The 25,105-nt window shown below is 35.1% G+C and overlaps 1 protein-coding gene across 3 annotated transcripts in view; it reads right to left on the bottom strand.

The window, feature by feature from the left end:
• LOC132328974 (solute carrier family 12 member 7) overlaps window positions 1-25,105 on the bottom strand; it is an 89,328-nt gene that overhangs the window by 40,198 nt on the left and 24,025 nt on the right. For 2 of the 3 annotated variants that reach the window (XM_059849491.1, XM_059849482.1), the window contains exons 2-11: window positions 22,290-22,384; window positions 20,065-20,187; window positions 17,647-17,793; window positions 16,862-16,916; window positions 14,532-14,662; window positions 12,220-12,461; window positions 9,735-9,946; window positions 5,414-5,581; window positions 3,932-4,030; window positions 3,218-3,275 (exon numbers count right to left, since the gene is read on the bottom strand). In XM_059849491.1, coding sequence (XP_059705474.1) covers window positions 3,218-3,275; window positions 3,932-4,030; window positions 5,414-5,581; window positions 9,735-9,946; window positions 12,220-12,461; window positions 14,532-14,662; window positions 16,862-16,916; window positions 17,647-17,793; window positions 20,065-20,187; window positions 22,290-22,384 — 1,330 coding nt within the window. Of the gene's footprint in view, window positions 1-3,217; window positions 3,276-3,931; window positions 4,031-5,413; window positions 5,582-9,734; window positions 9,947-12,219; window positions 12,462-14,531; window positions 14,663-16,861; window positions 16,917-17,646; window positions 17,794-20,064; window positions 20,188-22,289; window positions 22,385-22,801; window positions 22,910-25,105 lie in introns of all 3 variants that reach the window. The other variant, XM_059849501.1, reaches the window with a different exon arrangement.

Below are 25,105 nucleotides of genomic sequence, written 5' to 3'. Positions count from 1 at the left end.
AATCTCATTCTTAAAAATTATAGGATAAAACCTATATTGTGCTTCTATAACAAGATTTCTAACCCTGTATATTATTCTTAGTTCAAATTCTAATGCCTATTTTTCAACTAAACATAGGATAGGAATAACTCCAAGAGATGCAAGAAAAAGAAAAATGTACAACCTACTTTTTCTTGTTGCAGATATGACCATCATAATGAAAAAAGCCTCAGAACCCAGTTTTTAGACCAGACTGAAAATCCACAGACTTTACTGTTCAGCTGAATTTCAGCCAAGTAAAAACTGGCAGCATTGTAAATGAAAGTTCATGGACTCAAGTATCTTGAACTCAAGTTCTTGCTACTATGCAGCCTGCTCTAATAATAGCTAAGAGGTTACAAAATTCCCTCACCCCTCCCCACCCTGTAAATTTCAAAAATACGAGTTTAGCTCTGCTTTAATTTCTTATTTCAGAATTCATTTACTATTTCCTAGACAGTTTGATTTGGTTTCTATATTTATGGTGAAGAAAAAACTAACAGATATTTTCACTGATGCAGCAATATCACTTTAAAGTAGAAGTCACAGAATCACAGAACAAGTAATGTTGGAAGGAACCACAGTGGGTCATCTGATCCAGCCTTCTTGCTCAAGCAGAGTGCAATGCACAGGATTGTGTCCAGATAGTTCCTGAATATCTCCAGTGGCAGAGACTCCAAAACCTCTCTGGGCAATCTGTTCCAGTGCACAATCACTTGCACAATAAAGAAGCTCTTCCTCATATTCATGTGGAACTTCCTGTGCATCAGTTTCTGCCCATTGCTTCTTGTCCTGTTGGCTGGCAACACTGATAAGAGCCCATGTCCATCTTCTTAGCACCCTTCCTTTATAGTTACTTAAATACATTGATGAGGTCCCCTCTCAGTTGTCTCTTCTTAAGGCTCAACAGACCCAGTTCCCTCAGCCTTTTCTCATAAGAGGGATGCTCCAATCCCTTTATCATCTTCATAGCCGTCCTCTGGACCTCCAGAGGCTCCATGTCACTCTTGTACTGAGGAGCCCAGAAATGGACACAGCAGTCCAAATGCAGTCTCACCAGGGCTGAGTAGAGGGGCAGAATGATCTCCCTTGACCCACTGGCAATGCTCTTCCTCCTAACATAAACCAGGATTATGTTCTGTAAGGTAGAAAAATCATAAAAGAAAGGCCTCATAAGATCAGGCCTGGTCTCCTGGAATCAGTGGCTGGCCTTGTCAAGGGAGCATTTTACAAATTCCCAAGTGAAAGCACTCCTGGTGTGAGCAGTTTGTTACCATAATAATCCCTTGCTGGATGCAAAACAACTAGCACCCGTATAAAGTGTTTTTACACTGTTAGATAGAAAAATGAAAACTACCTCTCACAAGCAACGTTTCCTGCACATACACACTGGGGGTTTCAGTGACCAATCAATACAAGATAACAACTTGTTACTAACCAATAAATAAGTGGCAAGAAAGCTACTTGTGGGAATCCTTAAAATCAGAGGGTTTTGGGAAAGCTGCAAAAGGCAGGCCTCAGAGACAGCAGAACTGCGATTAGAGCTAAGCAGTAACCGAAAGATTTGTCAGCAGAAAAATTATATAAGAAGAAAAAGTAAGAACAAACAGAACAACGGTCTGTGTATTAACGCTTGGATAGAATAACTCCCTAAGCTGGAGAAAAGTATATCTAGCAAGATATAAGGAAGTTCTAAGCTTAGTAATGGAGCTCTGTGCATTGTGTTTTAAGGCTTACAAGCAGGTATTGTATTTGAAATAAGCAAGCACTGTTTTAACCAAAGGTATGTGTGCTTATAGTGGTTAGATAGAACTACTGTAAATATGCTTTTTCTTTGTGTGATTGGTCAAAAAACTTTTAAATTAAGTTGTAACATTAAGTTCATCGTCTGCTGCCGGGGACGCGAGCTGCTGGCATCTTCCCATTGTCATAACCATGTAACAAGACTGATGCTGGAAAAAAAAACAGCTCGAGACACGTTCCTTAGCAGTCCTGTCCTGTTTGCAATTTGTACATAGACCCCTGGCTGGCGATGCTACTAACCAATTGGAGTCACACACGAGGTCTGTAATGCTGTAAAAAAAGGAGTTATGTGAATAAAGAAATGGCTTTTCCACCATGAAGAAAATGGAGTCTGCAAGATTTATTCCCATAGGATTACACTGATCTTCTTGGCCACCAAGGGCATACCACTGGTCCAATACAGTACCCTAGGGGACACCACTAGTTACAGGCATCCAAGTAGACTCTGCCACTGATCATGACCCTCTGGGATTTGCCAGTCAGACACTTCTCAATCCACCTCACTGTCCACAGTTCTTGAGTTTGCCTATGAGGATGCTGTGAGAGGGTGTCAAAAGTCATTCATGGATCCCCTGCTGCTTCTTGTATTAGTTTGATTAGAATCCAACTTTTAACTTATGGTTTTCCTTCTAGACTTATGAAATAAGTTGTCCGAGCATCAACTTCGCCATCTTTTAAACAATACCCCAATGACACTGTTTTATCACCACAGGCAAACATGGGCCTCAGTAGAAAACAGAACCAGACACCAGCAAGAAAACAATTGTGAAACCTGACAACAGTTTCATATTAACCAACTTCTCCTAATGGAGAAATTGATCAAAATATGGAGATTCTCTTCATACTTGTGTCCATCACATTTATTCCCTTCATTCTTCATATTATGCCTTAAATTTATCAGGCAATTACATGGTTGAAAATAGACATGACTCCTGATGTACCACTGAGATTTTGAAACAAAAAATAGTCATATGTCTAGCGAAAATCATGGGTCTGATGGTGTACTGCAGTCTTCTTACAAACTCCCCTTGTCATGTAACTGTCAAATTTTGAAACTTGTTCCTCAAAAACCTATTACTTCTCTCAAAGTAATATCCCCTTATCCCCATCCATCAGCTCTGCAAATACTAATTATGATTTTCTTCATCAAGAACATTTCATTAGGCTGGTTCAACTTCATCTTAGATTCTTCTTCTGCTTCTTGAAGGCATACAGTCTAATAACCTGACCAGTTTTTGCAGCCATCTCAGTTTAACAGACATGCTTTCCCTCCAGTTTTAAACTAAGCAAAAGAAATATATACCACATAGATATTTCACACTAGAGCCATTAATAAGTCCTATTAATATATGATTACATATACTCCATGTAATATTAGAAGCTGAATATTACTTACTTATCTCTTAATATTACACCTTCTATACAGGCACCAAACAACACTATACAGGAGAGATCTGTCACTGAGACTGAAGGAAGATTACTCTAAAAAAATCACATAGAGGAAATTCCACCTTTTTTCACCAAGGTATGAAATGAAAATGTCCATGACAATGCAGAATGTAGGTGTGTTTCCTGGCTGCTTTTTTGTTTGTTTTTTTTAGTTCTTCCCTGCTACCATTTTTTAGTTTATGTTCTTTATGACTGTATTTCACAGTGATTTGTGAAGTACTGGAAGTAGCCAGCTCATATATCATGCAATAGAACAGGCATTTTCTCTTACAAATAAACAAGTACTTGTGTAGTCTAGGTTTTGAAGGACTGACAACTACTATTACTGTTGTTTGGTTTAAGACCTGGTTATATTGACTATGACAATCTGCCAACTGAAGCCTAATGCTAAAACCCTTCAGATCACTTGACTAGAACCATCAATTACATATTGGAATTTAAAGCACTAGTAGAATATATATATTTGTTAATAAAATTTGACATATTTTAATAATATTTATAAATAATACTGGTATTTTAGACAAATATAAAAGATTTCTTTTCAGTTTAGATTTAATTCATTTCCTACTCAGGAAACTAATGATTTTCCAGTGAAAAACCTGTTATACCTACAGAATCTACAGAATGTAGACTAAGAAAAAAGTCACACTATAAAGGATACAAATAAAAGATGTAGTTGAAATAGCCAAAATTGTTCCAGTAGGAATAGATTTCTGAGCATCCTTTAGATCTCCAGATCTATTTGAACCTGCCATAATACCTTAAAGAGAGACAAAATTTATATCATAAAAACAATTAAAAATAACTCCACGATAATAACTAAGAAAATAAGAACATCTAATTTGAAGCCAAATTTAACTTGAAGATTACCAATGGAGCAGGCTACAGAAGCATATTATAATCCTGCACAAATCCTCAATTTATACCTTCATTTTATTCAGAAATCTGTGTTACTACCCACTTGAGTAAGCAAATCCTATAAAGGTCAGTAAAAAGACAGATTAAAAAAATATTTTTCAAGAATTACTTCAGAATAATTCTTGAAATCAAGAAATACTACTAGGGATGGATGTTATAAATTTATAGGGACTCAGTAATTTTAGCCAGTATGACCTAATGCACTAACTTTCTATGAAACAGACTGTCATAATAAAAAGTAAATGTAAGCAAGCAAATCAATTAACTAACAAATAAAACCTTAGAAGCAAAAAAGAAAGGAGCAGGCAAGAAAAAGAATGGTTAGAAAAATCACACGTATGCATGCGTGTGAATTTAAAAAGAGAACAGAATTATTTTGTAGCACATACAATGACAGGAGGGAAAGAAACCTACACAATAACTAACTCTGCCATCTCTCCTAGAATTGACCTGACCACTGGAAGCAAAAATATGGAAGCTAATGTCAAGATGTTCCAGTGCAAAACCATTGTCAAACTCCATGGAATAAAACAATGACCATAGGTTCAGATATGATGAAATGTTGGTAAGAGTCTGTAGTAAAGAAATGGGAGCAGTGGGGTTCAAACAGTGAATACAAAGGGATGATTCCACTTCATAATAAACTACCAAACAGTGCTGCAAATTCTTATTGGAGCAAATTCTTACTTGATGCTACAATTACTTCAGCTGGGACTTTTGAATAGAAACGTGTTTTTCTTCATTTAAGCATGAGCTGAGAAAAATGAAATACAACTAGTCTAGGCTTGACAAAAAAGTCTACACAGTTAATGTGGCAAAATATTGGACATGTGAACAAATCCCAGGCAGTTAACCAGGCAGCTTGGACACTGGAAGAATCATTTTAGTATTAAGTTGTTCTCTCAAGCCCTTGAAGATTAAAGTGTTATAAAGGCACCTTATTTTGAATAAACATTTAGTAACATGAGGGTTTTGCCTTCTTTGCAGACATAGAAATGGCCCTTAAACAGATTTCTTGTTTACGTCCTATGATCTCCAAAAGTCATCAGCCATGACCTATGTCTCCCTGGCACAAGAAGGTTTTAGGTACATAACCTCATACACAGAAACTTGCAACAGCATGAGTCATCTATAAGATTGGTGAAAATGAAAACATTTCACATGAATTTTTTTTTTCCCCAGATGCAAGTACACATCTTTATGCAAGAAAAGTAGTTGTGTCTACCTGTCACAGATGGGAAATAAATCCCTACAAGCATTGTGAAGTAGGTCGTGATGTCTGTAAAAACATAAGGAAGTCCACCCATTTTTGATTCTTCTGATCCAGCAACTGATGGCTGATCTTTTTTCTCAACTATTGATCCTTTTTCTGAATAGGCACTCCAGAGATTATCTACAAGGTGGGGGAAAAAACAAAATCAGTGTCATCTCTCTGTTTCAGGATATCAACTAATGAGAATGCAATAATCCTAGGAATCAGATGCCTTTTTCTTACACAAAAATCATGATGTTTCCCAGTATGATTAATACCAATTGTAACAGGTGGGCACTCCTGTCCATGCTAGTAAAAATGCAGTAGTGTGAGATGTGTCCTGCAAAATTTTCTCTTTCTCTAAAGCAAAATATAGAATTAAATTCTAACATATTTGTAGAATGTACACTTACATTGCACAGGCACACAGATGCTCTATTGGGAAAAAATAAGGAAACTTATCTCCAGGTTCAAGGAATCTTAGTATATACTAATACTTCTTGTTCTTGTATTTTGAGGAGCAGTATGAAAAAGAAATGCTACTTAACAGTAATTTGAGTTCTTTGACACCTCCTGTACAGAATGATCCTGCATAACAGTTCAGGATTCAGCTGTTAATGACAAAAAATTTCCATATAGTGACAAAACCAGGATAACCAGACTCCAGAAGATCACTGATAAGCAAAAAAAAACCCAGCAGAATATGACTCAAATTCCCCAGCAAACTAAGCACATATGTTAGAAGAGTGATAGGTCAAAGAGTAAATTTTGAGAGCTTACATTTGTGGAAAACACTGGTTTATGTACTTTGATAAGACTGTGAGAACAGGCCAAACTGATTCTTATTTGAAAATGAGACAAGTTGTCCTGTCATATGTGGGAAAACAAAGTAGATACTCTTCTGGCCTGTCAAGAAGGCAAAGGATTCTACAGCAAGGAAATAAACAATTCCCATGGACTGCCAGGATGATTGAATAGCCAGTTTTCAGACATCCTGAACAACTCTAGAGAATTCAAGTACAGTATTCTAAGCCTTTATAATAGCAAAAAGTAATCTTGAGCACAATAGAGGATGAACTTTGAACCATAAGTGGCCAAAGAGAGGGTACTCATACCCACATTTTTTAAAAAAATCTTACATAAGCATATATGGAAGTATGCATGAGAAGCAGAAGAGAAAGCAGAATAAAGATTAAAAATAAGTATTATTTGCTAAGGAATGCTATGTGTATTACTACAATCAAATGAAGAGGAGTAACAGACTGATCTAGAGATAAGACTGAAGCCATAAGAAGTTAATGAAACAAGAGAATTTTAAATTTCAGGAATTTTATCAGAGATTTGATGAGTGATGAAAATAAGACTAGATCTCCAAATTAGCATCTATCTATCCCCTGTGAAACATAAGAAGAAAAATCCAAAAATCAGTTTGAATTGCCAATCAAAAGCACTTAAATTCTTAATAAGCACTCAACAGCTTCTGTCCTTTATTCAGCATGACACAGGAGTGACAATGACCTGAGCACTGCAATGCATACAGTTTAACTGTGGAACTGTGCATGCCAGCACATGGGTAAAATCAGCTTAGATATTTTGTTGAATAGAAATCACTTTCCCATTTTATAACATGCCACACAGAGCTTTCCTATGCTCATTCTCCCAAAAGTGATAATCCAAGTGGACTTGAAAGTTAGGGTGAGAAAAAAGAATAACTTTTCAGAAAAATCCAGACATTTGGCCGTTCTAGGACCATTCCTTGATTGCTAAGGCTCCTCTAGCAGCTAACATTTAGGGTATGTACACAAGAACAGGTACAATGTATCAGACCAACATGCTACCACCATCAGAACAATGTTGATAAAGCTAGTAGCAGAACTGTATCATTTCTGTTAGGGTTAGAGGCATATTTAGTCAGCCACTTGCAGCATGATTTATTATTGTTAGGACAACACTCACAGAAGGTATAGAAGAGATGTATACTTACCCCATATGAGTGCCCAATAAATGGTGTGAGGACTTAGCACACTTCCTGAGACACTCAGTCATAGCATCTGAATATTCCCAGTCACAGCTCAAGAAACTTTAATGTCCAGAGCCTACAGCTCCAAAGTCTTCACACAAGGCAGAAAATTCATCATGTGGAAGAAAATTCTCCTTGAGAAATCTCTGCCATGAGAGCTCAAGCTTATGCTAGATATCACAATGTGTGCTCACACTCAGCAAGTAAGACACCTAGTTTTAGCATTAGGTGTAACTAGGTAAGTGAAATGCATTGTTATGGAGTAGCTCTTGTTCAGAGAAATGCTATTCACTGAACAGAAGCAGAGCGCATATTTTCAAAAGCAGGAAAAGCAGTACTCAGCCTGAAATCTCCAAGAACACTGAAATACCTAAATACCTGACTTTGACATGAAATAGTATCAATACCCAAAGACAAATTAAAGGCCATTTCTTTAATTTAAAAGTGTTTCAGGAAGATACAGAAACTAAGGACTCATGAGTAGCATCTCTACAGGAACAGTCAATAGCAACAATAGCAGTTGATAGAGGCAATAAACGGGGAAGTTATTTTTTATTTCTGACAAAGCTTAGTAGTTATTCACAGTTTTTCTTTAGTTTTGAAAAACTGAGGAAGCCTCAACTCAGCTTTTGCAAAAGAAAATTGTCAGAAGTATTCAAATTTCTTGAGATAAACATAAACGAAGGCAATCCACTTGGATCAGTCCATCTATATTGCCCATGTTATTTAAATATTCCTCACCCAAGGAATCTACATAAGACATTGGATAAGAGGAAATCTCCTCACATGGATTAAAAAAAACAATTCAAAGACAGAAAACAACAGGTAAAATTAATGGAAATACAGCTTTGTAATGCAGAAGAACCACCAGGAAACTTCTACAAGAATGACCATCAGGATGTAACCAGTGCTATCCAGTACACTCAAACAGCCCAAAAATGGGAGTTAGCACCAAGATGAGAGCCTGCTGGCAATTCTCAGTTAATTCAAAGTTGTAGAAGGAAAAACAGCTGCAAGGAACTTAAAAAAACCCCAAAACCAAGCAAAAAATGTATCAGATTCCATGAGTAAACATAATGGAATTGATGAAATCCACTACATGTAAGCAAAGAGCACTGAATACTGCAAAGCATGTCGCTCACAATGAGCTTTCAGCAGACTCCTGGTCTTTAGAGATCTTAACATTATGTGAGAATAAATTAGCAAAATATACTTTTATACAGGACTGCTTGTTGAATGAAACATTAAACAGTAAATGGAACAAAGGAAAAAAAAAATAGTACTCAGCCTGAAACCTCCAAAAAGTAAAAGAACAATTTAAATCTTACAGGGTAGCAAAAAATTGTAACATACAGCTAACTTGTGATCTGGGGCAGGAAGTCCAAAATTATTCATGAAAAATTGTAGATATGCATATGGTAAATCATAAAACTCAGAGAACAAACTCTAAGTTACATTTCTTGTAACAAGCAAATTATTTCATTTTTCATTGAGAAAATTATTTTTTTAAAAACCACAAATTTAGATTCAGAGAAGCCTATGTTTCATTTAGTATCTTTTAATGTATTTGTACACTTTATATGTGATATTTTAAACTGGAGTACTATGGCAGCAGTGACTGTCTAGTGTCCCTATGTAGCATATTTATATAAATCAAACTTTATTTTAAGGAAATGCAAAGGAGAGGTATCAGAGTATCCATTTCATTCCCAGAAACATTATTTGTGTGTGTACAATACGAATTATTACACATTTAAGATTAATCCTGTGACTTGATGCAATCTGAATTCCAAGCTGCCACAACCATACAGATCTGTAAAGAGAATAAAATCTATACACTTCGTAAACTGCTCTTCTCTAATTTAATCACTAACTTGTACACATTGGACAATCCACAGAATTTCATTCTCATTGCGCCACTGTGAACTGGAAACAAGTTCTCTCAGGAGAGTTTGAAAACGGCTTATTGAAATGTGTGTTTGGCATAAACATTTAAAAAAAAGTGCTGTGATGTACACTTTATCACCTTTTTGATTGAACAATGGCTTTTGAAAGAGTATCTATAAAACTCTAATTACCCCCAAATTAAAGCACTTGATACTAAGATTCTAAAACAAGGTTCTTTTATAGGAAGAAGCATGCTCAAGGTAGCAATCTTTCACACAGACTAGGGGTAAAGAAACAGTGACAGACTAGACCACTACATTACTGACCAGCCATTGGCGAAATTAATAATGTCCAAAAACTTTTAAATCACTGTGCTTTCCAACTTACCAGTTAGAACTCCACTCATTATTCCTGGAATTCCTTGAATTTCTGTTACATTATTGAGACTAAAGTAGTCATCACATGTAGCATTAAGCAAAGAACTGTCACAGAACATGCGCCACAAAGGTGTAGTCTTTGTTTCATTATTGCTTTCAGTAAATTTGGCACAGACATCAAAGCTGCGTTTTGACAATGTATGGTTTCCAAGGAGACAGATACTATAAACAAGAAAAATAAAATCAGTGTTCCTTCAATACAAGGCTGAGAATTAAGCCATTTTTTGTCCATTAGACCTCTTCAGAAAACTGTTATTTACACTATCTACCTTAAGGCCTACACTACATCTACTAAAACAGTATATAGTTTCTACATCTAAAACTATCACCAATAGTCTTTAAAATATGGATCAAATATTTCTTATGGTATTGGCAGCTATTTTGTCTTCTGATTTGTTCTTCAGAAACTATAATCAATTTAAGCAGCTTGACTACTAAATAAAAGCAAGTATGATGTATTCAGTCCTACAAGAAAGAAGTAAATTAAGTAATACCTTATAAACTTAATTAAAAGATGAGTTTGTAGAAGAAAATATAAAAGTGAGATTAAGCAAGTAAACCATTCTCTTCTTTTTCAAGCAATTGAAAACTTTAGATGATCCTCAAAACCATTGCAATCGAAAAGGTAAGGAAGCCAGGAAGATTAAACAGCAAAATTTAGCAATTTAGTGATGAGATATTAAAGAATCATGTATTGGGAAGCAATTTGTTTTTTTCTTTTCAGGAATGAAAGAGAATTAGAAAAGTCTGAACAGCTGTCAAAAGCAAATTCCTACCAGCAGAGTACATTAAGGATCTAGTTATATTTCTTTGTTAAACTATACAAAAGATGTTTAAGATTCCAGGCTTGCTTAAAAATGGAATGATATAGATCTTCGAAGACAAAACAAGGAACATCAAATATAACACCAGGGTTAGGCAGATACACCAGCACAGCTTCAAGGTATTGCATCTCATGGAATTTGAGCAGATTTAACAGAAACTATTGCTAAAGAGATAATCTTGTCACTTGCCTTGCTTATTTTTCTTTTTAATTGCTACTGATTTGACGACTCAATAGCAGCAGGGTCAAATGATATAAGCAATGGAAACTTCTTTTAGTTTGATTCAACTGGGAGATCTTGAGGTAAATTATTTTACCACCTACACAATGGACAAGCTTAATGGAGGTTAGTGATACCAACCTAACTAACCAGCTAAGTGGAAGCTGTTTTGTTTGGGTTTTCTTAACAACCATCATCAGATCAGTCTTACCATTACACAAAACTGTACTTGAGTTTCTCATTTTGAGGCAGATTCTAAATGTAAACCATTATATTTAGTGGAAAATAAACACTTTCTATTTTTTCCCCCAATACAATAATATAACAGTTGCAGCCACATATAGTCTCCAGAAACTTGGTAATGAGCCTCACCTATGCTACATATCCACATAAACTCTCTTTTACCTATACAGGTGACAAAAAGATATTACTGTTTCTCCTGTATACTATATTACTGGAAGTTAGTGTAAGAAACAGAAGTTTTATTCAGAAATATGTCAAAGTTTTACATATTACATGTAAAACAATGTTACAGAACAATCCACAAGTACTACTGTAATGGTCAATTTGTAATGTAATTACCAACACTTCAAAGAAATATTGAATTTGTAACAATCATACAGCAAAGGATAACTCTTACTATGAAGTGTCACACAAGATTGAAGTTATCAGCCTATTCTGATCATGTCTTAAGCAGTATAATTTTGTTTCCTCTTTCAACAGAAAAATATGCAGAAAAATACAACTCATGTAACTGGGTAAAGTAAAATGTAGCTAATAACTGGAGTGAAGAAGTAACTGCTATTGAGCTAAGAATTAAGCAGATCAAGGACCTTGAGAATCAATGTGTCATGCATAAAAATAACATTTTATTTTATTAATGGGAAAGCCTTCACAAACACAAGTGAATTTAAACAATTCAATGTGTCATTTTCAAGTAGGAAGAAATGGAAGTTTCTAAAATTTCTTCACAACACAGAAAGTTTAAATTTATGGGCTTTTTTTATAACTATGGTTAATAGCTACAATGGCTTCTTTTTACTTTATTCTATAGGTTTTTAGTTTAAATCTTTAGATAGAGCAGTTACATTTACTGTCAGCAAAAAGGACCTTCTTGCTCCTTGGGTGTGGATGAAATAACAGCCAAATTTTAAGCATCAAAGAACATTTTCTAGAATTACCATATCTTATGAAAGATGAGAGAAATATTCAGCTATGTAGCTCAGAATAGCAAATGACCACATTGGTATTTAAACTACATAAACCTACCACTGAAACTAATGTGTTTGTAATTTGAAACTTCGCTTAAAATATGAAATGGTTACAGTAGCTAGTCCCTCCCCACACTTTTTTCCTTTTAAATAACCCACACAACTTCGATATTGCACTTACGGAAAGTCAGGTGGGTCAAAAGCAGTCTTAATAACTCCAGCATATATGGCAATGATGGAAAGAATCACACAGGCAAGGAAGACCAGTGCAAGTTTGTTAACATACTTTACTCCCACAAAAACCACTATGGCCATCAGAATGACAATACATGTTCCATAGACTCTCATGTTGTTCAGCATAGCCTCTGTTTCTTCACCAACGTCTGCCACTTTAAATATAGCAGCACTTGGAGAAATATAGGTCTGCAAGAGATATGGTGAACTATCATACATGTAATAATGAACATTTTATTAAATCATTTTCTTGAACTATAAAATCTAACCTTCTATACCAGTTTGGCTTTTGCAAATGAGTTCAGCCATATAATTTGGGCATAGAGAAACTGTAGAGATAAAGGAAAAGGGTGAGGGTGAAGAAAAACAAGGTTTGAGAATAGGATACAACTTTTGCTCCGGCTTCTTATTTCCTGTTAAAGAGCTTCCGCTCCTCAAATTCATGAGTCTGCCAAATGGGAAAAATGGCTAAGGAATTTGGTGGTGGAAGGAAGTAGAACATGACAAAAATAAAAGAAAAAACCCAAACCATAAACAGGACTTCCATTGATTGAAACAAAATTTGAAGAATCAAACAAAAGTATAATAAACTAAAAATGTTTTCAGTATTATAGACCCTATATAATACTTCATAAAATTTTAATCTAAAGTTGCAATAGCACAATTTAAGATTATTGTGAAGAAGCTTAGTCATGTGCTAAACCAGACATTTCAAATTACTGCAATTTCAAATGAAGATTCTCTTACAGATCTCTCTTTCTTAAAGTTTGGTGTGTTGTACCTGTAAAGAAGTTGGAAACTGTTAATAGCATTTATACTGATAAATGTGTGTGAGAAGACAAACTTATCTGTAGTTCTGAGACACTGGTGTACTACGCTACACAACAATATCTATATGCCTTTTTCTAGCATCCCTAAAAACACCCCTCTCTGCTCAGCGACCAGGGCTTGAATATTAGGGCTTGAGGCAACTCCAGTCCTTCAAAAAAACTGCTCAAATGACTATTTTTCAATAATATAATTTCTAAAGGCAAGAAGAAACATTGAACAGGAGGCTGCTGTGATGCAATCATAAGCAAAATCCAAAAATAGACATTGACAATTATTTACTAGAATTTTCTTAAATTAAATTTAAGTTTAGTAAATTACTATTTACTAGAATGCTGGAAGATATGGAAATTGTCACATCATCATGGAAGAAAAATAAAACAACCTAAAAAAATTATTACAGATAAAGTATATATTGTTAGAAAAACCCTACACGATGATATTGCAGAAGTTTCAGGCTCTCCATGGAGGTACTCCAGAAAATTTTCTTGTGGATTTTGTTGCCCTGCTGTTCAAAGCCTTTGCCAGGGAAAACCACAGGCAGATGACTGATTTCTGTTTCTCCAAATAATACATGCCCCAGTGAAGGAAAAAAAAAGCAATACTCATGCCTTGTGGCTATGTCAGGGGTCTATTCTGAGGTCTTTGACAGATATCCTGCACAGCATTTTACTTCAAATTCTGTAGCTGGATTCCGTACATTTTTATTAGCAACACAAACCCTGCATGAGTCTCTAATAGGGAGAACAGTGCACCAAATTCAATCCATAGTTCAACATGTGCAAAAGCCAGATCAGATCACACAAGCAATCATTAGTGAATACTATCTCTAATTTAAATGTAAAAACCCCTGGATTTGATTACATGGATCATAGTAAGTAACAAGGAAGAATTCTTAAGTATCTCCTGCACTTATCTTCAGTTTCTGAATTGATGACCGATTATTGCCCCTCCTGGATGAAGCAAAGCCATAGTAGCCAGGCAACGGCCACACAGGCAGATTTCCTCAGCATCTTTGCAAATATATTAAAACTCAAAGCCAGTAGTTCAGAAATGAGGAAGTGTGATAGATTATTATTGCCTCATCACAGATATGCCCTTCATGTTCACCACAACTTTTCATTGAGCAGCAGTGAGTTACCCTGGTAATGCTTTCCAACTATTACTTGGAAAGAGAAGATTTCTGCTTGGTTCCCACATTTATAAAATAAACATACATAAAATAGCATTTAATTTATTTTTGTATTACTGATAAGAATTTAACTTCCTCAAATAGTCATGAGTAAGAATAAATATCAACATCCTGAAAATGTAGTATCAAAACATTAACGATCACCAAACTAGAGTGCATTTTACACCATTAAGAAAATTCATCAGCAATATCCTGAAACAGCCAAAATACTTTTAGTCTTAATAGAGACTAGTACTTACCAATAAAATTTCAATGGTACCAAGAATGTACATTGCTCCTGCAAAGGTTGTGCCCAAGTAGAAACAAAGTCCCACTGCTCCACCAAACTCTGGCCCTAAAGATCTTGAAATCATGTAGTAAGAGCCTCCAGCTGTGAATTTAACAAAACAAAACAAAACAAACAAACAAAACCCAAGAAATAAAACAAACAAACAAAACACCTCCAGTACTTCAGATTAAGGATGGCAGTAGAGAACAAAAATTTGAATCATTCAGTCAACATAATCAAGATAACCACTGCATGTGTCTCCACTGACATGCTCATGACAAGACTGTAATCCATGTCTATACCATCTAGATGGTTAGAATGCACATTTCAAGATTAATATCCCCATGTGCATTGTTGGTGGAATAGAAAGCGAAGACTGAAGAAAGAATAGGAAAAATTCCACAAGCTAAACAGAAGTAAATTAGAAAAGGATATACAGGTATTAATAGATATGAATGAATTTTTAGCTTCTAACCTTAAACTGTTCCCCATCAAACAATAAATTTCCAAAATAATTGCTTTATGAGACAAGGACAAAACAGATTATTTTCTACTGATTCTTTCTATTTTCTGTATACTAAACCATTGCCACTTTCACTACAGTTCACAGTTTTTTAGTACTGTTTCAAGGTGTTGGGAAGGGATTGCTTTTTCTTGTCCACATACATAATATTCACTTTTACCCTGAGTTCTCCAATTCTTCTCACTCTTATTTCCCACAGGTATGCATCATCTTTCTTTAAGTCATAAACTACACCACCACCATCCTATTTCCATTGCACTATTTGCCTTTTAATAAGGCTCTAAATTTCAAGCTCATCTCTTTCTTTTAGAATGTCAACCAACTCCCTCAAGGCAAACTCTTCTCTCTGGTTCCCTCTCCATCTACTCTTAAATTCAGGATTTTTGTCCTGCTTGTGGGAAGAAAGAGACAGAGAATAGATGTGTGCAATTTTAAATAACATATATCAATGTGAAGAGTCCGAAGCTGTTTTTCGTTGGAAAAGACCTCCAAGATCATTAAGTCCTATCATTGACCTAACACTACCAGGTCCACCACTGCACCCTGTCCCTACGCACCACACCTCCTTGTTCTTTGAACATTTCCAAGGATGGTGATTCCACCATTCACCTGGGCAGCCTGTTCCACAGACTTCAGTGTTTTCAATATGAATGAATGAGAAACTAAGAAAGATATTATGATGAATCACCAATCCTTTTACTAAATATAATGAATGCTCTTGCATATAAAGGCAAAATAAAGGATCCCACTGCTCAGGTCCCCTTCAGTCCTAGGTTCTTGTCTGTGCTTTCTGCCTTCTCCATATATTCCAGGACAAGCATCATTTCTCTAAGAAACTGGCACCAACAACAAAAAAAGTGAAAATTAAGACCTGTCTCATGTAAGAACTGCAGGCTTCAAAGTCTGTGGGAGATGTCAAAAAAAACCATTAAGATGGACTTTAAAAATATGAGGGAAAATAGAGCAAAACATTTTAGTTATCTGCACACTGATTTGAATAACTCAATTTTATTATAAAACACGAGTATTTTAAACAAAATTGTCTATTGATTTTTTATTTAATATATGGTACTGTATCCATGAAATACAATTATAATGCAATTACTCTACATCCTACACAAATTATAGCTTTTACTTTTACTATAGCCCAACAACTTCAGTTTAAGTTCAGAGTTCATACCAATATCCGAAAACCAGAACTATCAATTATTGTGCTGAGAAACTGAAAAGGGTAAGAGCTTCAAGAGCTAACTGATTTTGCAACAAAAAAAAAATCCTCTTTCTTTACAAAGCCGAATAAATTTATCAATCTGTCCTGAAAATTTAAGGAGATGAGCAGAACCGAGAGTGTTTATGCAGAAAAATATTTTTGCCATGAGACCAGTTACTATTCTTGCAGAAAACAAGACAACTAACTCCAGTGTTTAGCTGGAATGTAGGAAAATTCAGGAGAGAGAAAAGTAGTACCCTTATTTGTAAAGAAATTTGCTTTGTGTAAAGACTAGTCTTCATTAATTCAATTTATAACATCTTATCTTCGATTAAACAGGATCAAATGACGGATGACAAAGATGTGCTGCAGATTGTAATTCCCAAAAAACCCAGTCTTAAAGACTGCATCTCACATTAAAAAGTTATTTATAAAATCAATGAAAAGAAAAAATGCATTCGATACAAAAGCATAACTTCTGGTATTTCAGAATGATAAGAATTTCTTAACCCAGATTTAAACTTCCATTATTTAAGAATTTGCCATGTAAGATAAAATTCTTCATTACCTGGAACTACACCATTTGTTGCTATAGCACTCATTGAAATTGCAGTTAGCATAGTCTGTGGAAAGATGAAATAGAGGAAATTTTAAAAAACAGAGTTCTGGAGGGTTTTTTTTAAAGATTGGGCAAAACTGTAATCAAATGGAACTAGATTTCCCCCCCCCCCCCCCCCCCCAAGATGTTTAATTTGGGATATCCATGCAACTCAGGTACTCAACTTTTCAGGCAGAAGATTTAGTTAACTTATACTTGACACAGTCTTTAAAGAAGAACTGGAAGAATACAGACCATTGCATATACTTAAAATAGTATGTTCATTATTTCAATTAAAAAAGTAGTGAAAACTAATTGTAACATTATTATGACAACATCTAGTAAAGGTCTCATATTCTAAAAAATTACTTTATGGATGCAATGCTGTGGGGTTTGATTTCTACTTTATTATTCAGTTTGTTCTGAAGTTGAAAAAAGCAGAACAGTTCAGATCTCTAAGTTAATAATGACATATTTGCTAAAGGCTGATTTAATAAAACTTTAAATAAAAGCTTACTTTGATCAACTCAAAAGAATTTCCATACGGGTTAGACTGACATGTGACACTCACTGCTTATATATATAACCCATTTCTCTCAATTGAACCATATTGGTTAAATATCAGTACAATTTTACCAGTATGATTAAATATGGTTATTTTTCCCCGATACTCATACATTAGAAGGTGTCAGTACTCTTTCAACAGAGGATTTGGACAAGAGTTTAAAAAAAGAAATTAAATAAGGTTAACTTACACAAGCACAACACATGAACACAATGATGAAAGACTCAAGAACGCCAGCTGTTCCTACAATCCATGTTAAACGCAGGAAAAGGATAACTCCCAAGATGTTTTGCAAACAGGGAAGATATACGCCAATAAAAGTGCCCATTCGTGGACCCTGGAAACAAAGTGAGAACATCAATTCCTTTGCACTAAAAAATTTAAATCCATAAACACTTTATTCCACAAACACTTATCACAAATGCTCCATGAAATGCCAAGTGAAACTGTATGGTAGCTTTGGAGTGTCCAGCTTTGCAAATATTCACGTGCTATTTATAAAGAAAATTACCTGAAAAGAGAGAAAACTATTTGTGATAACAAACTCTCTTGTTCCACAAGAATTAGGATGACACCTTGATAGGGATAGGATGGTCCTTTATCTGTTGATCATAACAATTTACAAACTTTTTCTGAAATACCCGTTACAGGCTAAAGTTAGAGGCTAAATTACTGCCATAATCAAAATATCATTTATATTCTGCAAAAAGTTGATCACAAATTGCCACACAGCTGCCACAAAAAATTATATTCAATAGTAATTTCAATTTTAAAAAAAGACAAGGTATTAAGACAGAGCGTGAAGTAATGCAGAGCTGACTACTATTTCCTTTTTTCAAAAATTGTAAAACCTGTCACAACATAGTATATGTGTACTTTTTATTTGCTAGTGATCATCATAGGTCAAGACACACACAAAAACAGTCAGGCTTCATCACTAAAGTTTCAGTCTTCTAAACTTATGAAGAGAAATCAGGCTTTGAAATACTCTAGGTAAAATCAACAGTTATTCACAGTAGCTTTCCAGTGACACAAGACAGTCTTAAATCACATGGGCTGTGAAAAATGGCAATTGATTTAAATAAACAAGCAAGCATTGATGCTTTAGAAGTTATCAAATTTATTAAGAAAACACTACATTTCCAAGTATTTATAAGAAACCACAAAATGCCATTTAGACTATATTTTTTATTTTTAGCATCTTGGGCAATATCCATGTGCAGCATCAACTCAACTGTCTCAGTCATACCATTAAAAATGCTACTCTGACAGGCTACTACTTAACTATCACAATTTCAGAAATGAAATTAGGACACATACATAAATATTGTGTTATCAGGTCACCACATGGAGCACAAACAAGATCAAGTGCAAGTGAGGACATGATGTTCATTTGTTCATAGTCAGCTCCAGAGGGAGTAATATGGTGTTGCACTGACTAAAATCTCTACATAGCAGCTGAACAGACAACAGGGTTCACAGTAAGGAAAGTCTGAGAAGATGAGTGTTACTTTTCTCACATCTGAAGTTTATCTTCAGATGAGATGAAACAAATATAGATCAAGCACAACTAGACAAACAGAAGGAAAACACACCCATGAACAAATGCAGCATAAGCAAAAAGTTAAACAAACAGCTGGACTTTATCATTGACCCTTGCCCACTGGCCTAGTACCAACTTCCACGCAGGACCCCTTCTCCTACACAAAGACAGGTGACTCCCAGCACTGTCCCTTCCTAGCATCTACCTTAATTTTCTTAGTTTCAGTCACCATGCTCACCATGCAGCTCGTCATTCCTCCTTTACCTATAATATTCTTATACTCTGTCAGGTCACATGCTTTAATCCAAGCTTTCTCCTTCAAAATCAGCCTCTGCTAACACAGGGATCAATCCAATGCCACTGCAGACTCCAACTATTGCATACATTCCACTTCTACAGACACAGATACACATTTTGGGTATCCAGTAGACAGGCAACCCTTGATGAATTCAGTTGACTTCTAGCAAGTGTGTTTAGCAATGTGTCACACAGAGCATATGACTTCCCCTCCCGCAATTATAATATTTTTGATGTTTTCAACAAAGTGTTTTCTTGGAATGCATCCATTAAGTTTTAAACCAAGACAGCTACTCAAAAAATCTATTACCATGTTAAGAGGTGCAAATATGCTTATAGAATTAAAAGAGTGACCTGTTTCATCTCAAATTTGCCTTAATATAACTACCTAAAAACCTAGGCAGTTAAAATATATTAATAAACCTGCAAAAAGTCCTACTGTACGCTCACTAGAGGTAGGTAACAGGTACTGATGCTTGCACCAGTTCACAAGGAAGAGGAAAAGAAAGTAAGAAAAAACTGGGTATACTCCGTTTCAGATTCTAGCTTTGCACATGTTTTACCTAGGGGTTTTACAGAACAGTTTTGCTAAAACATGCTAGCAAGAACATCAAATTAACACAAGTCCAGTTGCAAATGCTCTAGTTCTAAACACGGTATTACAAACCTCAGTCCCATTTTTAGGTGTCCACATATTCTCTTTTCAGGTAGAAAAATGCACCTCTTATAGCTAGCTTTATCTCTTTAAATTATTAGAAATCTAAATACCTTGACTTCCTTTCGTTTGCTGTCTTCATCTGCTTCATGTTCCACCACTCCTTGAGTCAGATTAGTGTAGTTTGCTAGTTTATTCAGAAGAGATGATACCATGGGGTTACTATCCATTTCTTCCTGTTGGGTTTTGAAGAATACTGCATTTATTAATTAAATTTTCTTTTTAAGTCATCATTTTATGATACTGCTTCAAACATAACAGGTCAGCCCTGATTCAGCCAAATAAAAAAATTAGCATGACAGAATACCAGTCAGCTTTCAACCAACAAGAAAGTTCTATTATTTCTAGAAGTTTAACTCTACATGGCTATGTTGCACCATTTCTTTAATATTTTTACACTACCTTACAATATGCAACTCGAATAAGGAAAACCTAGAGAAATTCCACTGTAATTTTAAAAATCTATTTTTATCACAGCACAGTCTTTAGTGGATTGTACTGGTAGGGCTGAGTCATTAGGGTGTTTTTCCAGCACCTTGCTTGTGTTTAGAAAGTGACTTCAAATGATTTCTCAAGCACTACAGTACTTAAGTATCTCTCTGAAGTCTAGTGCTGCAGGCTTACATATTTTATCTTACACCAGGCATACTACTTCCAAAGCGTCAACTTGTTGAAAATACCCACACATATATTACATATAATTGTACATATGTAATAGCACCTGACACAGAAGTCAGCCCATCTTTCTTTACTGTTACAAAACAAAAGCATGCTAAAACATATCAGACAATCCAGAAGGATATACAACACTAGAATTCCAAGAAAAATGGATCCAAGAGAATTCAATTAAATATAAAAAAATTGAACACTGGAAAGAAGACGAGATCAGGGTGACAAACACAGACAAGAAGTAAAGTATGGGAGATAAGGTAATGATAATGGTCGTAACAGTCAAACTTCTTTTTAACAGTTTATACAACTCTCACATCTGAAAACACTATAAAAACAAGATTATAGGAAACTTACTCTGAAACATACATAGTATCAAAAAATTTCACCACAACACCAGCAGTGATGAAGTCACTAGAAGGCTTTCAACGCAATATTCTTAACAGCAATATCTATAACTTGAGATACATCAAAATAATGGCTTTATAACAGTTGATTTAATGTTAAGCCATATTTCAAAATAACAGATTTGGGACAAAAAGCAGCTATGGCCAAATTACCATCACTGAGGAATACAGCAACTAATTTGAACGACATAAAGTTTTGGAAATGGCTTTATGGAATAGAGCTTGAAGAAGAAAAATTCAATTAAAGAACTTTAATACCATCATTCCTGTCAAAAAATACTATAATATTGCATACATGACAAAAAGACAATTAATGATCAACATTACTTTGATCCTTAGCAAAATTTTCTCTAAAACAGTGAAAAATATTAAATATATATTATTTGGGTCATGCACAGGTGAGATGAAAGACCATGTCCTCTGTGCAAAGATATGTGAAAGGAAGAAGAGAGAAATGTAAGAGAACAACAAGAAAATATTGAGAAGAATGCAACAGTAAGGTGGCTAAACAACGTTGGAAGCATCTTGTTTTTATTAACAGCAAGCATCAGAGCAAGAATAGTTGATGCTGCTAGAGCAGAGCAACTAAGGTTTTTACTAGAAATACTACTTAATTGCAAAAGTGGCCCTTAAAAGTACTCAATTAATACACTTTTTTCAGTAATTTGATTATAATAATTCAGTTGATTAAAAAGGTCCATTAATAAAGTAGAAACGCCCATTAATAAAGTAGATATTTACATTAAAAATTGCTATGGTGTGCTCTACATTGTAGTTGGACAATACAACTAATCATGGCTTGTAAATTTGTTTTATAGCTTTGCCTCTTAACAAAAAGTCTGTAATTCCCCTGTTGAACAAATTATTTTGCTAATCCTTTTAAAACTGAATACTGCTTTCTTTAAAAAATAGATTTAACTTCCAGTAGCTTGGTCTAATAATGTCTAGATCCTAGCCCAAAAAATTTAAATGCACGAAGACTTATTTAATATCTTCACATTAATGCACACCAATATTTACTGTTCTTGCCTATATACCATTCAAATCCACGGAAATGGAATGTTAGCAGGAACCAAACTACGAAAAAGTTATTAAAACTCATTCCCTCCCCCCCCCCGCCGCTAAATTTTAAGACAGAAAGAAAACAGGTGATTGCTCATCTCCATTAAAGGTAAAATATGTTTTTGGAGTATTTAACTTACCTCAAAGAGAGCCATATTCTTTCCTTCATACATGTTTCCTCTGCCCAATTCTGCACAGTTAATAAATGGACTACTTTCCCTGGCAATCCCATCCCCTAGTGGAAAAGTAAAACAATTAAAAACAACAGGGGAAAAAAAGAAAGATACATACTATAAAAGGAATAATCAGAAGACTCTGGTAAGAGCTGGTTCTAAATGACACCATACGTTGCTGCAAACCCAGTTTTCATCTCAGACATGTGGATGTTAAACATTTAAGGAGATTTAGTTTAACAGTCTAATCTTAGTATAGTGTTCCATCTCTTAACTATTACTCTTTAACACACATACTGATTTCTTCCCTACCTTTTCTAATTTCCCTAAAAACACTTGATAATTGCACTACATATAAAGGTTTTGAGTATAGAATAAAATAACCCTCCAGCTAACCTTTTTATTACTTTACTGACTCCCTCAAAAAATCTCCAGTAGTTGAGGCAGGAATTTATGAAATTCAATGCAAAAGGAATTACCTCATAAAGGTTGTGGGGACTCTTCCATGACATGTTATATTTAATCTATTCCTTATTGAAATATAAATTGCATTAACCTGTAGATCTACTGTCCTGCTCTGGCACACCCTGCAAAAAATACAGCATTACTTTCACTGCCTTTCAGCCCACATACTACAAAAACTATTACATGCTGACACTGTCACAACACTGGCATTTCCAAATAATCTTAAATCCTTGCCTGTACCACTTTGCCTGTGTGCCCTTTTGCCCTTATATGCACAGATTACAGCAATAGCACTTACAGTCTCTTCACTACAGAATTAAGGAACAGTTGGAGAACAAGCTGTACTCTTTTTCCCTTGTCTCCTCCCTCTGCTCCCTACATGAAATCACAGAATAAAGCTCTGGCAAATGTGTACACTAGTCTCAGCACAACACATTATCTTGGTTGTAAATCAGACAAAAATATATCTCAGTTCCTCAAACATAAGAGGGACTGTGGATTTCCCACCACTCGCCACTATAGTATCACTATAGTTATTGGTATCATGACATAGAAACCGTATACCATCATAAGAGACACAGAATATAACAAGTGTCCTAATAGTTAGGCCTTTAAAATTAGGTCCTCGGTCCAGAGAAGAAATGGTGCTGAATTCATACATCCAGTAAATCTCCGTCTATCCACATCCTCCAACTTTCTTTTTTCTGTTTCTCTACAGTTTATATTTGGTCTCCCACTGCTTCAAGTCCTACAGCCTGGTTAGGTGCCATTCTTCCAACAAAGGTAAATGCAAGGTCAGCAGAAGGAACACTGTCAACACAAAAGAATCTCCATTACAAACTAACACCTTGAAATGTTTCACAGTATATGGAACATGCTGGTTTCGCACAAAATTATCTGAGAAATTGGCATTTATGGGCTCCACTTTAATGGGCTCCACTGTACTTAAGAGAAAGATTCAATCAGCTTTTTCAGAGACAACAAAAGAGCAACTCTACCTGAAACAAATACATCCTGGTTTCTCTTACCATTTTGGTAAAGCATAGGAGCACTAGGATTTCTTGCTTAAGACATTGCATTTTCTTTTCAAGATTTTTGGAATGTTCTTTTTCCTTTAGCTCCATTCCTGAAATCACCTCATTATTTCTGCTGAAGTTTTTATAAGCCATTCATTAAAAGGTACATTCCCAAGTTAAAATAAAAAAAAGGTTGTTTGATTTTAGTCTTGCCAAGACCACACTTCTATTGACTTTCTCACCAACTGACAACTGGTACCTGCAATTATTAGCTAAATATTAGTACTCCTTTCAGTGTACTTCCAATCCCTACAGAAAGGATTACTCTTCAAAAAGTGAGCTGGGAAATTTCAATTATTGTTTTGCATTCATATAGAGGATAATGTCACTGGAGTTACTCCTTCAGTGAGTATCAGAGTATCAGAGACTAATCTAAACACCAAAAGGGTAGCAAAAAAAAAAAAAAAGTTAATTAGTATTCATAATTCTGAAGGTGAAGACTAGAGTTTTGGCTAACCAGTTCTGGACATAAAAATCACTATCTCAGCACTACGTAGTATTTTAAATTGTAGGTAGGAGAATTGTGAAGCTGTCCTTTATATGTTTCTATTTCTAAACAGAGTTATTTGGCTTTGCTCCAATACAAAAAAGAGCACAGCATCACTAACAAACATGTCTTGTTAAACGCACCTAACAGGCTTCAAACGGGAAAATGCAGAATTTAGGATCTGAAGAAGAGGAAACCTATTTCAGTGCTTACAACCAATATTCTGTCTATTTTAAAGCTTTCTGATGAGAGTCTTCAAAATAGTCTGGTAGTGACAGACTGCAATAAACTCCTTTTTCTCTAACACAATTCTCTTTTTGTATTTGTATATGTTTGGCACAGCAATTTGATAGGTAATGCTGATCATGTCAAATACTATTTTAGCTTCACTTGAAAGAGAATCAACACTGAAAAAGTGACCAAAAAAGCAAACTGACAAGTACTCTGTCATCTGCAGTTTGCTGACTACTTCTACAATTATAAAATCATTAGGACCATGGAATCATAAAAGCATTAAGGTTGGAAAAGAGCCCTAAGATAAGGTCCAAATTTTGACTGAACACTACCATGCCATCTTAATATAGCACTAAGTGCAACACGCAAGTCATTTCTTGAACACCCACAAGGATGGTGGCTCTACCACCTCCCTGGGCAGTCCATTCCAATGTTTAACCACCTTTTCAGTAAAAAAATTCTTCATCATGTCCAGCCTGAGCCTACCCTGATGCAGTCTGAGTCCGTTTCCTCTAGCTATA

Source organism: Haemorhous mexicanus, chromosome 1, assembly GCF_027477595.1.
Source record: "Haemorhous mexicanus isolate bHaeMex1 chromosome 1, bHaeMex1.pri, whole genome shotgun sequence".
NCBI lineage: Eukaryota > Metazoa > Chordata > Aves > Passeriformes > Fringillidae > Haemorhous > Haemorhous mexicanus.
The sequence above is the reverse complement of the archived record's forward strand: the minus strand, read 5'-3'. Positions and strand labels throughout refer to the sequence as shown.